This window comes from Thermobia domestica, chromosome 3 (assembly GCF_964235325.1).
Source record: "Thermobia domestica chromosome 3, izTheDome1.hap1.1, whole genome shotgun sequence".
Lineage (NCBI taxonomy): Eukaryota > Metazoa > Arthropoda > Insecta > Zygentoma > Lepismatidae > Thermobia > Thermobia domestica.
Window position 1 is genome coordinate 22,702,624 of NC_137456.1, and position 14,300 is coordinate 22,716,923.

Sequence of the window (14,300 nt, forward strand, 5' to 3'; positions counted from 1 at the left end):
ATATTTGTGTATTTTATGTTTCATAAATATTGTAAAATTTCTTGGGTAGAGCAAACATAGTACTCGGGATTTGAACTTTTCCCATCATCTTTTTATTATAAAAGGTTCCTCTAATACAGAAGTATGTACAATAATAGATTCCTTTAAATACTTTAGATTAGAGTATGGTAGGAACGCGTTGACCAAGCGTCGTGGGCTTTGGGATGAGGTAACTCTCTTTGACCAGGAGTCGTGAGAGGGTTTAAGTCTTGTGCGTGGGATTAGGTGTCTCCCTCGGTGACCGGGCGTCGTGAGAGAGAGAAGGAACCCAATGACCGTGCGTCTTAGGGCTTTGGGATCAGGTGTCTCTCAATTGACCAAGCGTCGGTGAGAGGGTAGGGTAACCCAATGGCCGGGCGCCTTAGGGCTTTAGGTGGTTTGATCAACCTGTGGAGATTGATGTTGGTCGTGGCGTGCAGCTCCCTTTTATCCTGTAGTGTCTGCTTCTTTCGGTGATCCTCGTCCTTCCGACTGTTGGCGGTGGTGGGCGACTCCTCTTCAGGGACGTCGTCTGTTTGTTTTTATTTACGATTAACACATGTAGTTTCACACGTGGTTATTGCATGACATGTAGACATGCGGAACCTTACAATATATTAAGGCTGAAGAGGAAGCAGTGTGTCCGGGAAACGGTGTTGCCAAGTGTCAGTTATTAATGCTAAAAGGAAGAAAGAAACTAGAAAAATTTGCAGTATACGAGGGTGATTCAGAAAGTCCCAAGATGATACCTTTATTTGTATGTGACAGATAGCACCGGTAAAGGTATCAGTGGAGAGCTTGTAATGTCAGCTGCAAATGGTGGTATAATTTTTCAACATAGTCTCCATTACGGACAACACACTTGCGCCAACGCAAAACTAAGTTTATAATGCCGTCGGTGAGGAATTGTGGTGGCCGCTGGCGACGCAATTACCGAACTGCTGCTTCTACCGTTGCGTCACAACTGTAGCGTTGACCCTTAACCCTTAACCTCCGATGTCAGAATTTTTCCCGTAAACCCCAACGTAGAGTCCCTATATAATCTATATATTTTTTACGTAAAAATTACTGGTTTTAAAATTTTATTTCTTTTGCTTATATTTTAATGCTTTATGCACATTATAATGTATTATTACACAACTGAGTTAAAAAAACAAAAGGTACACACTACATAAAAAAATCAATTAGATTAGCAATATGGTCACATTACATTGGTCGCATTTTTCATAGCTACAGAGTTCACTTACTGTATCTAACACAAAATGCCGTTCTTTTCTTGCTTGAAAAGGATATCAGAATACGCTGAAACCGCCGCATCTTTAACACACACAATAGCTTATAAACCTGTAGGGCATAAACATCACCAATGTTTTTGCACTCTACTCCTTGTCAGTTTTGGGGCCGCGGTGGTTCTGTGGTAGAGCGTTCACTTCTGGTGCTTGGGGTCTCGGGTTCGATCCCAGCCCCCGCCAAGTGAACTTTGTGGTGGACAAACACCGTGTGCGTGGATTTCCTCGGGGTTCTCCCGTTTCCTCACACTTTCATCATTCCACCATTTCATTCATTTCTCATAATCACCGTCTCCTTTAGCCTAACCGGCATAACCGTGGGACGTAAAACTAAAAAGATTTCATTTCATTTCATTTTTCCTTGTCTGTTTCTTCCGTAATAAAAATCACCAGAAGCACATTTAGCTTTATCAGATGAAGTGTCACTATCATTTTCTGTTATCTCCGACTTGCTTTCGTGGTCACTTTGACGGTTCTTTCATCATCCACATCCGAAAACAATATATAAAACAAATCCCTACCTATATCATTCATTATTCCTGTGACTTTCTCTGCAAATTTTGTTTCAGAAGCCTTAAGTCTTAGGCTATTTGAGAAAAAGTTGTAAATCATACTGTGAGCCAGTCAGGGTTTCCGGGTCTTTTTCCCAGGTCCAGGTGTGTAATAGCAGAGGTCCAATACTCTGCATAAACCATCTTCCAAGCAGCTGTTTCTTGCTACAATCCGTTTACCTGGCCACACGTCTTTCCTTTTGAAATCTTTTAAACAGCAGGCGGTCTATTGTTCCGAAATGCACCAAATACGCTCGAGCTAACGTTTTCTCCGCGTTTTTATTGCTTTCGCGTTTGTGATTAGCCATCTACATTTAAATACATGGTCAGCGTATTCCAAGCGTACGCATGAGCAATAAATACGCTTTGCGATCGCCTCAAGTAGCCGGGTACTAACTGTGGACGTCAGAGACTTTTTCAAAGTGGATTGTAACGAAACTATTCAATTTCGACAAATATCACAATTTAAATCCACCTTATCAGCTGGAAACAGTAAATCAGATATGGCACAGAAATGTTACATAAAGCCCGACATGAAGTACTACTGAATCCGCGCAAACGCTCGAGCAGAACTGAAATAAATTTTTAGCACGCCCGTCGCAGAACAGCGTTCAAACTCAACTGAGAATGGCGTGTAGCTACACAAAAAGTAAAATGACATGTATGTAGGTATTACATTACTCGCTGAGTCCGTCGGACTCCACGACGGGGGTTAAGGGTTAAGGTGATTCATAAGTTTGGGGAAGAGTCTGAAGTCGCAGGGCACAAGATCCGGACTGTAGGCAGGATGAGACAGAATGTCAAGAGCACTTTGCCAGGAGATGAGACAACTTTGAATGTCTTAGGCGGAGGAGAGACGAAGCAATTTCACTGTGGCGATACTCTATCGACTGTCGCTTCGTTTCCGGGTCGTAATGGTGTATCCACGATTCGTCGCCAGCGATGAATGTTTCTGGGCGTAAACCTTCCAAAGTCAGAAATTCAATGAGCCCGCTGTTTCCACCGGACGACGTCACCACTAGATGCCATGGATTGCCCCATTACTCTGGAACGAGAAGAAATAGGAAGGTAAAACAAGTGACATTCTATAGCTTAAACATCAGTGCATTAATGATAAACAGTTCAGAATGTTTGCAGTACTATTGACCAAGTAGTGGGCTTAGAGGCATTACTTTCTGAATCGCCCTCGTATATACGAAGAGTGTTTAATAGAGGCGCACTACAAGCTAGGTATTCATACCTTTAGTTATTTGGAAATAATCCCTACCCAATGCAATGCGCTAGCTCCATCGTGGCTAAGCGGTTAGTATACGCACCTTTGGCATAGGAGACATGACTTGGATTCCCGGCGCGGGTTCGATCTTAGCCCCCGCCAAGTGAACTTTGTGGTGGACAAACACCGTGTGCGTTCTCCCGTTTCCTCGGGGTTCTCCCGTTTCCTCCCACTTTCTTCATTCCACCATTTCATTCATTTCTCATAAGCACCGTCTCGTTTAGCCTAACCGGCATAACCGTGGGACGTAAAACTGAAAGATTATTGGATTCCCGGCGGGAGCTCATGTGGTTCGAATCATAACGTTAAGTGTGGCGTTGCTGATAGGACGCTAAACTCAAAATCAAATAAAATCAATGCAATGCGCTTCTCCCACTTCGGCAACCGCTCCCGCGATGTACACACAGTGGCGGATCCACGAGAAGGGCGTATGAGATGACCTGTCTTCCTCTCCCTAAAGATTGAGTTCTTCCTTCTAAGCTCAGTTGATTTTGCAATACACAGAGTCAAATGTCGTTTTCCTATCTGGCACTGATCTAATCCTATACAAATAGTATTAGTTGGCGTTGCTGTAGGGGTTGATCTGTCTTTCAAGTACGTTATATACGTAGTTATAACGTTCACGTGGGAAATGATCGAACTAGGGAAGAGTGTTCCCACTTTTCAAAATTACAGTTCGTGTACTTTTTTTTTTTTTTTTTTTAATTGTGAAGTATTATACCCTGGTATAAATAGAAATGAAGGAAACATGTAAAGAACGTTCTCTTAATTTTCTTGGCCCACTTTAAACACGGCGCACCAAATTATTCATTATCACATTACCAATTGAATATTATGGCATATGCGTAATATGTAGAATCCCCCAATGGAAAATTTTGATTTGTTTTCACCTTTTACGTCATTGTTTGCATCAGATAAATTATCTCCTGATCCAGTACTTGTTAGAATTATTCAGTTTCGATTCGACAGATGAAACTTGTGTATTTGATCGTATGGGCTTGGATCTTTTCTTTTATAAAATTCAGGAACTTATAAACAAAAAGGATGCAACTGCGCTTCTGCTAAAGGCATATGGCTGGTAAAAAAAGTGAATACTGGTTATAAATGGCTCTACCATCCTGTAAAGGCCTGAAACCTGATGTACACTCATGTCCAAAATGATTATCGCATATCTATAACTGTATTCTTATAAAAATACAATTTGATAATGATTTTGCAGGGTACTTTTAATACTGATACCGTGTGTATAATCGAGAAATGTATATTTGTGGTAAATTTCATAGGAAAAGAATTATAAATACGAAAATTACAATGATTAAAACAAAATGTTGCTAAATGGACAAGAACATTTTATTTTCATTTTATTGTTCTTATTTACTGCTCTTTTGACATGAAATTTGTCACATACATGTCTTTGCCGATTATACACATACTAACATTGTAAGAAATACCAAGCGAATTCGTTATCAAATTATATTCCTACAACAACATATTTATAGACATGCGACAATAATTTTGGACATGAGTGTACACACCGCTTTACCACAGAATGCTGAATAATATAAAACGTATATATACATTCAGAGTGCATTAGATCCAGCTTGCTACTGACGTATATATACGTTGTTACCACATTAAGGGTTATGCAAAAAGTGACGGAATGAGAAAGTGGGAGAAAACAGAGGTACCCCGAGAAAACCCACGAGCACTGTGTTGTCCACCACAAACTTACTTGGCCGAGCATCGAATCGTGGATCCCACACACCAAAGGTAAGCGCTCTGCCACTGAGCCAACATGACCCCCCCCCTCGAAATCGTATATGACTGGATCCCAGTACGCTTACTTTATTTCTAAGGAATTGATCAGCTTTCTTTGACAAATTGTAAATTGTAGATGTATAGAAAGAAATATCAATGTTGATAGAGATTGCTCTTATCTTAAAGATGAAAATTCAGAAAATATTACTATGGAAAGAGGTCTTGTAACCTGAGAGTTTGTTCGAATTGGTTGATAATTAATATCTGGCTCAAAACTGTAAATATTATTTTCTTGTTCAATTATAAATGTCTTTCGTTCTAAAGTAGAATGTTGAATTTTGTTTTCAGGAAGGAATTTTGGCTCGATGTAGTGCGTAAGTTGTGGCCGCAGTATTCAGAATTTGAGCTGGATAAGAAAGACTCCCATCCTTGCTCGTTCACGGCCATTTTCTCTGAAGATTGGGGTGCTGCATATTACTCGCATCTGTGGTCCAGAATGGTTGCAGCCGACGCATTCAGCGCATTCGTCGAAACTGGGCTCGATAATCGAGAAGATCTGAAGAAGGTTGGACACAGGTAAGAAAATAGTCTACTATACTTACTCGTATATTTTGAAGACACTTCTTTCTACATTATGGGATGTATCATGTTTGAGTAAATTACTTGTCAGGTTTATATTATATTATAAAACTAATAGTTTTAATTTTGCAAATTACCTGCACAGTTTAATACGCAGTAACCAGGTGCATGAATATTGGAAGTAAATTTGTAGGGTTTTTTTTTTTTTTTTTTTTTTTTAAGTACAAATATTCATGGTATAAGGTAAGACTGTTCATATTTGAGTTATCTGTGTCATTTCATTTATCGAAAATAACTATTAATTCTTTTTTTTTTGTTTGTTTGTTTGTTTGTTTGTTTGTTTTTGTTCGTGCATTGTAATTCTTACAATTGCGAAATTTCTTTTGCATAAAGATTGATTGGTTCAATTCAAGTTAGAAGTCCAGGCTTAAACTGCAGGATTTGTAGCTTTGTATTCCTTGGAGGTTTGGATTGTTTTATTCATTTTGTGATTCAGTTATTTTGCATGAAGATTGATTCCGTTCAAATTAGAATTTAGTGCATATTTAAACTAGGGATGGCCAATTCCGGAATTTTTACTTTCCGGAATCCGGAAAGTAAAATCGGAAAATTCCGGAATTCGGAAAAATTCCGGAATTCGGAAAAATTCCGGATTTCAGAAAAATTCCGGAATTCGGAAAAATTCCGGATTTCGGAAAAAAAACCGGAATTCAGAAAAATTCCGGAATTCGGAAAAATTCCGGATTTCGGAAAAATTCCGGATTTCGGAAAAATTCCGGAATTCGGAAAAAATCCGGAATTCAGAAAAATTCCGGATTTCGGAAAAAATCCGGAATTCGGAAAAATTCCGGATTTCGGAAAAAATCCGGAATTCAGAAAAAATCCGGAATTCGGAAAAATTCCGGATTTCGGAAAAAATCCTGATTTCGGAAAAAATCCGGAATTCAGAAAAATTCCAGAATTCGGAAAAATTCCGGATTTCGGAAAAAATCCGGAATTCAGAAAAATTCCGGAATTCGAAAAAAATCCGGATTTCGGAAAAAAAATCCGGAATTCGGAAAAATTCCGGATTTCGAAAAAAATCCGGAATTCAGAAAAATTCCGGATTTCGGAAAAAATATTTTTTCTTTTTGTAATCCTAAGAACTTTGTTCAAATGCACACGAACAAATTTCCTTTTTGTAATCCTAAGAATGTATGATGCAAGTTAAGCTGAAACTTACATCCTAAAGTATACACTACTCAATCTTCCCATGGTTAATGAGATGTAGTCCAAAAGTACGATGTACTCCTAATATTTAATTTTTGTTTTACTGTGATATTGTCCAGAGGTAAGACATATATCACACTGAGATAAACAACTTGACATAATGAAGATGTTATCACACGTAGTTTTCCAGAAAATCGTGAGAAACGATTTTTTATGAAGTTAAAATATGCGTCGCTTGTTGCCAGTATGATGCAATTGATAACTTTTATGCTGGAATAGTCTTATTATTATTATTATTATTATTATTATTATTATTATTATTATTATTATTAATCGTTTATGTACTGTAAAAGAAAAATATGAACCGTTAAGTAGTAGATTTTATCTGTTGTTTTTTGATATCTTCTAACAGTAATAACAAATTGCTTGTAAATACGCAATGATTATCAAGGACAATGGCATATTAATGTAAGGACTACTCTGCAGACTAGCAATAAACAATAAACAATAACAGATAAACAATAGTCCCCCCCCAAAAAAAAGTAACTAACTTGGGCACGTCAGAATGTTCGCGAGAATATAGGGACGCATTGAGACTAGCAAAAAACGTGGTGTAGGGCCGTACGATGGAGGCTTTAACGTTAATGTTAATGGCACCAATGAGCACTTACTTGCTTTAACGGTTAACCTCATTTTTGAAATGATTCTTAGAAGTGGGCGTGTTGGCATGCAGTTGGAGTACTAACGATTTGCGTCACTATCGAACACTAACGTAGCACTAGCGACGTTTAAAGTCGAAATTGGAGTCTGACATAAGTGGCTTGTCAACTTCACGGACATTATATTTTCCTTGAAAGCGAGAATTTTGCGCCCGGGAAATTTGCGCCCTACCCCAAAAAGAGGGGAAAATGCGCCGGCTATATATTTGCACTGGGATGTTAGCGCCCTACAATTCAACTTATTATTGTATTGTGTAAAGTAACTTCCATTCGCACTTGAACTAGGCTTGCCTCTCATCGTCTCAGTGAGTTACTCCATCCGTTATAATATTCCGAACAAATGAAAAAAAATACAATTTTAGTTCACTAAAGGGCAATCCATACAAATACAATTTTTCATTATACTACAAAATTTACAATAAACGTATAAATGACTGATATATAATTATTTATTAATATAATCAAAGAGTATAATTTAATCTACAAAAGGCTGTTTGGCTCTACCCAGATATCTCTGTTCACAATTCCTGCGAGTTGTTTGGCTTTTCAGGACACAAAATATAGAAAAGAAAATGTAAAGTGAATGTAAAATCAGTTCAGTAATATTATCAAGAAAACTATGTACAGTGTGTTTACTTGCTGGAATTACACTTCAAACACACAATTGCGTTCAGTCGTTCTTTCACGAAAAATGTTCCGGGGGGCACATTTAGTATTCCGGAGGGGGGTCACTGCTGGTACTATTCTATTTATTATTATATTATAGACGTATTATTTTGGTCTCCTCCGAGGGGGCACTCTGAGAGCTCTGGGGAGGCCAGTGTTCCCCCAAAATCATCTCTGGAAGAAGCAGTGATTGCGTTGATCCGTTGTGTTCTTTTGGCTTATATTGAAGTTTATTCTCCCCTTATATAGCCACAATGAAAATAAATCACAAATGGCATGGTTGTGGGGGGAGGATTGTTTATGCTGTAATGTCAGCCCCTCCGAGGAAATGCGTAAGCTCCAGTAGGTTCTTTTATTTCGCAGGGCTCAAACTTCCCGGTGGAGGTACATCGCAGGCGCAATTTTCCCTGTTCTTGAGGTAGGGCGCAAATTTCCCAGACGCAAAATTCTCGACACCGTTCGAATGACCTCGGAAGACGATATCTTTTTCAATACTTTTTTTATATTCTTTTACTCGAGATTTCTTCATAGCTTCTTATTAAAATACTTACTAATATATCCTCATGTTATTGTCCTAACCAATCAATATGGATATGTTGTCAGTAAAATATTTAGATTGATCGAGCCTCTGGTGTGTAACCACAGTATTTTATATCATGCCCCCATTAGAAATCTTGGCTAAACGAACCAATATATGTTGCCAATAAAATAGTTTAGAATTATTGAGCCCCTGGTAAATAACCACAGTATTTCGTGACAGACCCCCCCCCCTTCCTATTACCATATTCTAGCTACGTGCCTGACTCAGCTAATTCTCTACATTCTTTACCAAGCACACATTTTCTAAAGCGGAAAATGCTCTCTAAATACCTAAGCTCATTATTTTCAGCAGATGCACAAACTGGGTAACATTCTATCTACATGAATGTTATATATGTCGATTACTGGAAACCGCTTCTCGCTATCTATTACCATATTTACTATATAATGATTAACGTTAAAACCGGAAATGGTTGATTTGTACCGCTTCCGGTTTGAATATTACATTCATCAGGGAACTCGATTCTTAACTATTGACTCTGTACATCATGGCCAAAATTGATTGGTAATCCATCAGATAGTTCTTGAGACTGTTTGTTTCACTGACGGACAGAATGAATATATGGCTATAGAGTTTTGATAAACTAAATTCGTTAATGAGTGATGATGGAACAAATATAAGAAAGGGAACCAAGAGTACCACCGGGAAAATTTTCGAACACAAAATTAGCCATTGAAAACCCACATGTCCTGGGTTAGAATACCATAGATGAAAACTCTACCACTGAGTCATCAATCACCCGCTTATTAGTTTTGTTAACTATTATATTAATATAAATTAATGAATGCCTGCTTATGTTAATTATTGAACAATTACATTGTATACTTCGTAAAGTCAAAAATTATAAATTTGTATTTACTGTACATACAGTGAGCGCAGAAAGTGTTCGTACACCTATGCTATTGAAACGAGAATGCCTGCGAAAAAGAAACAGAAAATTTAAGAAGTGTAATAACACACACAATATGAATAATGAAAACTAAGCTTTATGAATATATCAATAAAGAACCACAAAGACAAGTTTAATGGTCAGAAAGTAAATAAATTCCGTAGAAAATGTATAGAGTAGACGCAAAAGGTGATCGTACACCTGACGTACGAATACGAAACAAAGATACCACAACTGGGGTTCACTAGTATTCACCTGAGTATACACCTCTGTATAGCATGACGAGTAACAGAATGAGTTTAGTTGTGAATAGGAGTGAAAAAACTGCACGGTGGGCTGTCGAAATGGGAAGCAACCGAACAGAAACAAATGAGGAGACAAGAAAAGTAATTATTAAAGTGCATAAGAAGGGTAAGTCTTTGAGAAAGATAGCAAACCTCAGGGGCAGATCCAGAGGGGGGCGATCGGGGCCATCGCCCCCCCCCCCACAAGAGGAAACTTTCTTATTTTATATATAAATAAACCCATCCATAACAAGTTTGGAGCTCTTAAAAGTAGCAGTATTACTGCCGACCGCCCCTTCCCCAGAAGTCCGTCCTGGATCCGCCCCTGTATAGAGTTGCCACAATCGAGTATTTTCCGCTGTATGTTTGGAGTCGTTGTCTTGCTGAACAATAAATTGTTTTCAAGAACCATCTTCTGCGCACTAGTATGGAGATATTCCTTTAATATGTTAATATACACTTTGTGGATCATCACTCCATCGATAAGGTGGAGACGACCCACTCCTGAGGCACTCATACAACCCCAGACGAGCACGTACCCTCCTCCGTGTCTTACTTTAGGGACGAGATTTTGAGGATTCATCTCTGTATTCATCTTGCGCCATACCATACGCCTCCCATTGGACTCGATAAAATTAAATTTACTTTCGTCCGAAAATATGACCCTATTCCAGAAAGAAGCCTGATCCCTTATCTTTATACTCTTTTTCAAACTTTAGTCTCTTTATACGATTTGTCTTGTTCACCCAGAACATTTTCCTGGCTATCCGACCATGATACCCTGCAAATATTCCGCACTGTACTGGCTGATACTTTAACACCGCGTGTTTCCAGATCCGTTGCCAATTGCACAGCACTACTTTTTGGAACCTTTTTTCTTTCCCTAATAATGTAACGTTTAACTTGTTCACTCAACACTCTTGGTCTTCCAGTTCTTTTTTTTTTTATTATTATTATTTTTATTATTTTTTTTTTTTTATGGTTTCGCACAGTGATAGAAACATTATACATCGCAATTATCGCCCCCCTCTGGATCCGCCCCTGACTCTATAATACCTTGAAACAGCTTCGCACACCTCCCCAATCCCCAGACATGAACCCCATAGAACATCTATGATCTGTTCTGGAGACAAGAATCAGAAGGCACAGCTTGTCTACTAAAGAAGGCCTAAGAAAAGCTATTCAAGAAGAATGGGACATAATCAGTCCCGAAGCTACAGAACTACGAACTACTACAGGTGAAATCAATGCCACGAAGACTACAGACAATCATTAACGCACAGGGTAATCCCACAAAATATTAAATAACGTAATATACTTTATAAGCATTAATTCAAGCATAAGTGTACGGTGACTTTTTGCGTTTACAAAAAAGGAATTCTCTCTTTTCTTCTGAACAAAACAGTGATTGTGTTTGTTTGGCCTTTCTCTTGTATATAGAAATAAAATGTATGAATGTGTAGTCTTAATTCTGGTTATATATATATTTTCCACCTCCCGTTCTCATGCTAGCTGTTTTCAATATAAAGTATGCACGGTGTACGAACACTTTCTGCGCTCACTGTAGGTATGTTGACAATAAGCGAATGTTATTAGAATATTTGTTGAGATTTATTTTCCTTCACTGCCTTTCGCCTGATTAAAAAGTAGTTTGCAGTGCTTTGGAGCAGCTGCAGGTGGGAACGCGATAATGTTTGAGACATACCGGCGACTTTTTTGTGTGTGAAAATAAGACCTTTCTCATAAAGTAGTAAATAACTGCAGTAGCAATTGTCTACGTAAATGATAAAGACATATCCAACTACAAGAAATTAATACAGCATATATAGCCTATTCATTATTGTGTTTCTCTTTTAACAGCTATTAGCTAAGGATGGATAATTCCAGAATTTTTACTTTCCGGAATCCGGGAAGTAAAATCGGAAAAATTCCGGATCTCGGAAAAATTCCGATTTTTTCTAAATTCCGGATTTTTTCCGAATGTCGGAATTTTTCCGAAATCCGGAATTTTTCCGAAATCCGGATTTTTTCTGAATTCCGGAATTTTTCCGAAATCCGGAATTTTTCTGAATTCCGGATTTTTCCGAATTCCGGAATTTTTCCGAATTCCGGAATTTTTCTGAATTCCGGAATTTTTCCGAATTCCGGAATTTTTCCGAAATCCGGAATTTTTCCGAATTCCGGAAAGTAAATTTTCCGATTCCGGAAAACAAAATTTCCGGCATACGGATTCCGGAAAATTTTGGCCATCCCTAATTTAAACTGTGGAATTTGTAGCTTTCTGTTCGGTGAAAGTTCGGATTATTCATAGAGCATGGATTACACCCCTCAATTTAAAAAAAAAAATACATTTCTCGATAATTTTCGTTACAGCTCTTTGATTTTGGTGTAATATGTCGTACATTTTCTTTTCTAAGCTTCCCAAACATTCACTCTACTACATGGATCTGAAATCAGTAAAGAATAACGTAGCAGTTTACTCCCCCTTTCCCCCATTTTTTTAATAACTTATATAAAACTCATTCGGTTTTGTTACAATATTATGTATATTTTCTGTGACTGTTTTCCGTAATTCCATATGCTTGGAATTTAAATCAATCAAGAATTAGTGGTGAATTTATTCTTCTAATATGGTATGGAGTACTCCTGCGCCCCTTCATATTAAAACTATGTCCAAGATATCTTTCATAAAAATAGTAAATTTTTATCGAATATGCAGTATACGTTTGGAGACTTCACAATCATTCCCAGTTACTTGGGTCTAGAACTAGAGTGAACTTCTCCCCCCCCCCCTCTTCCTTCCAAGGTTAAATATATATATATATATATATATATTAATACACAATAACACACTGAGTAAGGCTATGTGATAATATGTAAAAAACACTATCACGTAACAGTTTCAACACAATAAGTGTGCCTTCATCAGATTTCCATTTCTTCTGGCTGCTTGGGAGTTAGTCATCACTTATATACTCTCCGGAGATCAACTTTTAGTTAGGCTCCGCCCCTTCATTAAAAAGTAACACTTCTGTGGCTTTCACTTTCACTTAACTTTGGTGAGAAAATGGAAGGAAGCCAGGGAGATTATGAAGGCAGGAGATAAGGTGATGAATTGGAATGCAGGATTCTCGATAAATAAAAGAGTGCGAGAAGATACTGCTTAAAGAAGAAGAAATGAAAAGGAAGAAGAAAGAAAGAAAAAAATAATAAGGAAAATAACTAGAGGACAGAATGTATCCAGCGAAAAAAGTAAACTTTTAATTGGACACGTGTGCAGCTAAAAAGTGAAAGTGAAAGCCGCACAAGTGTTACTTTTTAATGAAGGGGCGGAGCCTAATTAAAAGTTGATCTCCAGAGAGTATATAAGTGTTGACCAACTCCCAAGCAGCCAGAAGGAGTGGAAGTCTGATGAAGACACAGTTATTGTATTGAAACTGTTACGTGATTGTGTTTTTTTCTTACATATTATCACATAGCCTTGCTGAGTGTGTTATTGTGCATTAGTACAAAATGGAAACAAGGCCTGATAGAATATATATGTATATATATATGGACTATGATAACTTTCGTAAATACTATTTGACTTCAACACAATATGTTTTGTGTGTTTATTGAGGTTTTCACATAATCCCAACTCTTCCAGTCGAATTCAATCAAAATAACAAAACTCACCCAACTCTCACTGAAGTTTTAATTAAAAATTCTGTGATAACTTTCGGAAAATATATGACTGTCAAATATAGTCTATTTTTTTTTTCTCTAAGAATTTCTAGTTGTCACAATTGCTTTCAGTTGAAATGGATTAATAATGAGGGAGCGCGTTTTCCACAATTTCATATAACATTATATATTTTCTTTGATATTTATCACACAGAGATGTTTATAGAACATCATTTTCATCATAGGTATTCTGCGATTATTGGCAGGTCACTTGCCGCAAGTGAGAAGCTTCCATGCTCCACGGTCTTCCTCGGTCTAATCTCTTCGTCTTCACCTTACGATTTTTCTGTTTTGATATCGTACATCAATTGTAGTCTCCTTCGCCACCTCCCTCTCTTTTCTGCCACCATACCCTCTAGCACGTTCCTCATGATATGGTTCCTTCTTAGCCAATGTTCCAACCAGTTTCTCTTCCTCTTCTTAATAATATATAAAATTGTTCTTTTCTCCCTCACCATTCCTGACACCATCTGATTCGTTTTCCGCCCGACCCAGCTAATTTTCTCCATTTTCTTCCACACCTATATTTCGAAAGCTTTCAGTCGTTTTCCATCATTTTTGCGTAATGTCCATGTTTCTGACCCATACATTAAACTACTCCACACGAAGTATTTTATGAGTCTTTTCCTCAACTCGTCATTCAGGGTCCCACGAAATAGTATTGTCTTCCACCTGAAGCCTTCTTTCGCCATTCCTATCCTTGCTTTTATTTCACGTTCACATTTCATATCATTTACTAAT

The 14,300-nt window shown here is 37.8% G+C and overlaps 1 protein-coding gene across 1 annotated transcript in view; it reads left to right on the forward strand.

Moving 5' to 3' along the window:
• The window catches only part of LOC145680228 (uncharacterized), an 85,973-nt gene that overhangs the window by 62,077 nt on the left and 9,596 nt on the right, over window positions 1–14,300 (forward strand). The window contains exon 13 of the mRNA XM_081750545.1: window positions 5,238–5,465. Within this exon, the coding sequence (XP_081606671.1) occupies window positions 5,238–5,465 (228 nt within the window). The remainder of the gene's footprint in view (window positions 1–5,237; window positions 5,466–14,300) is intronic.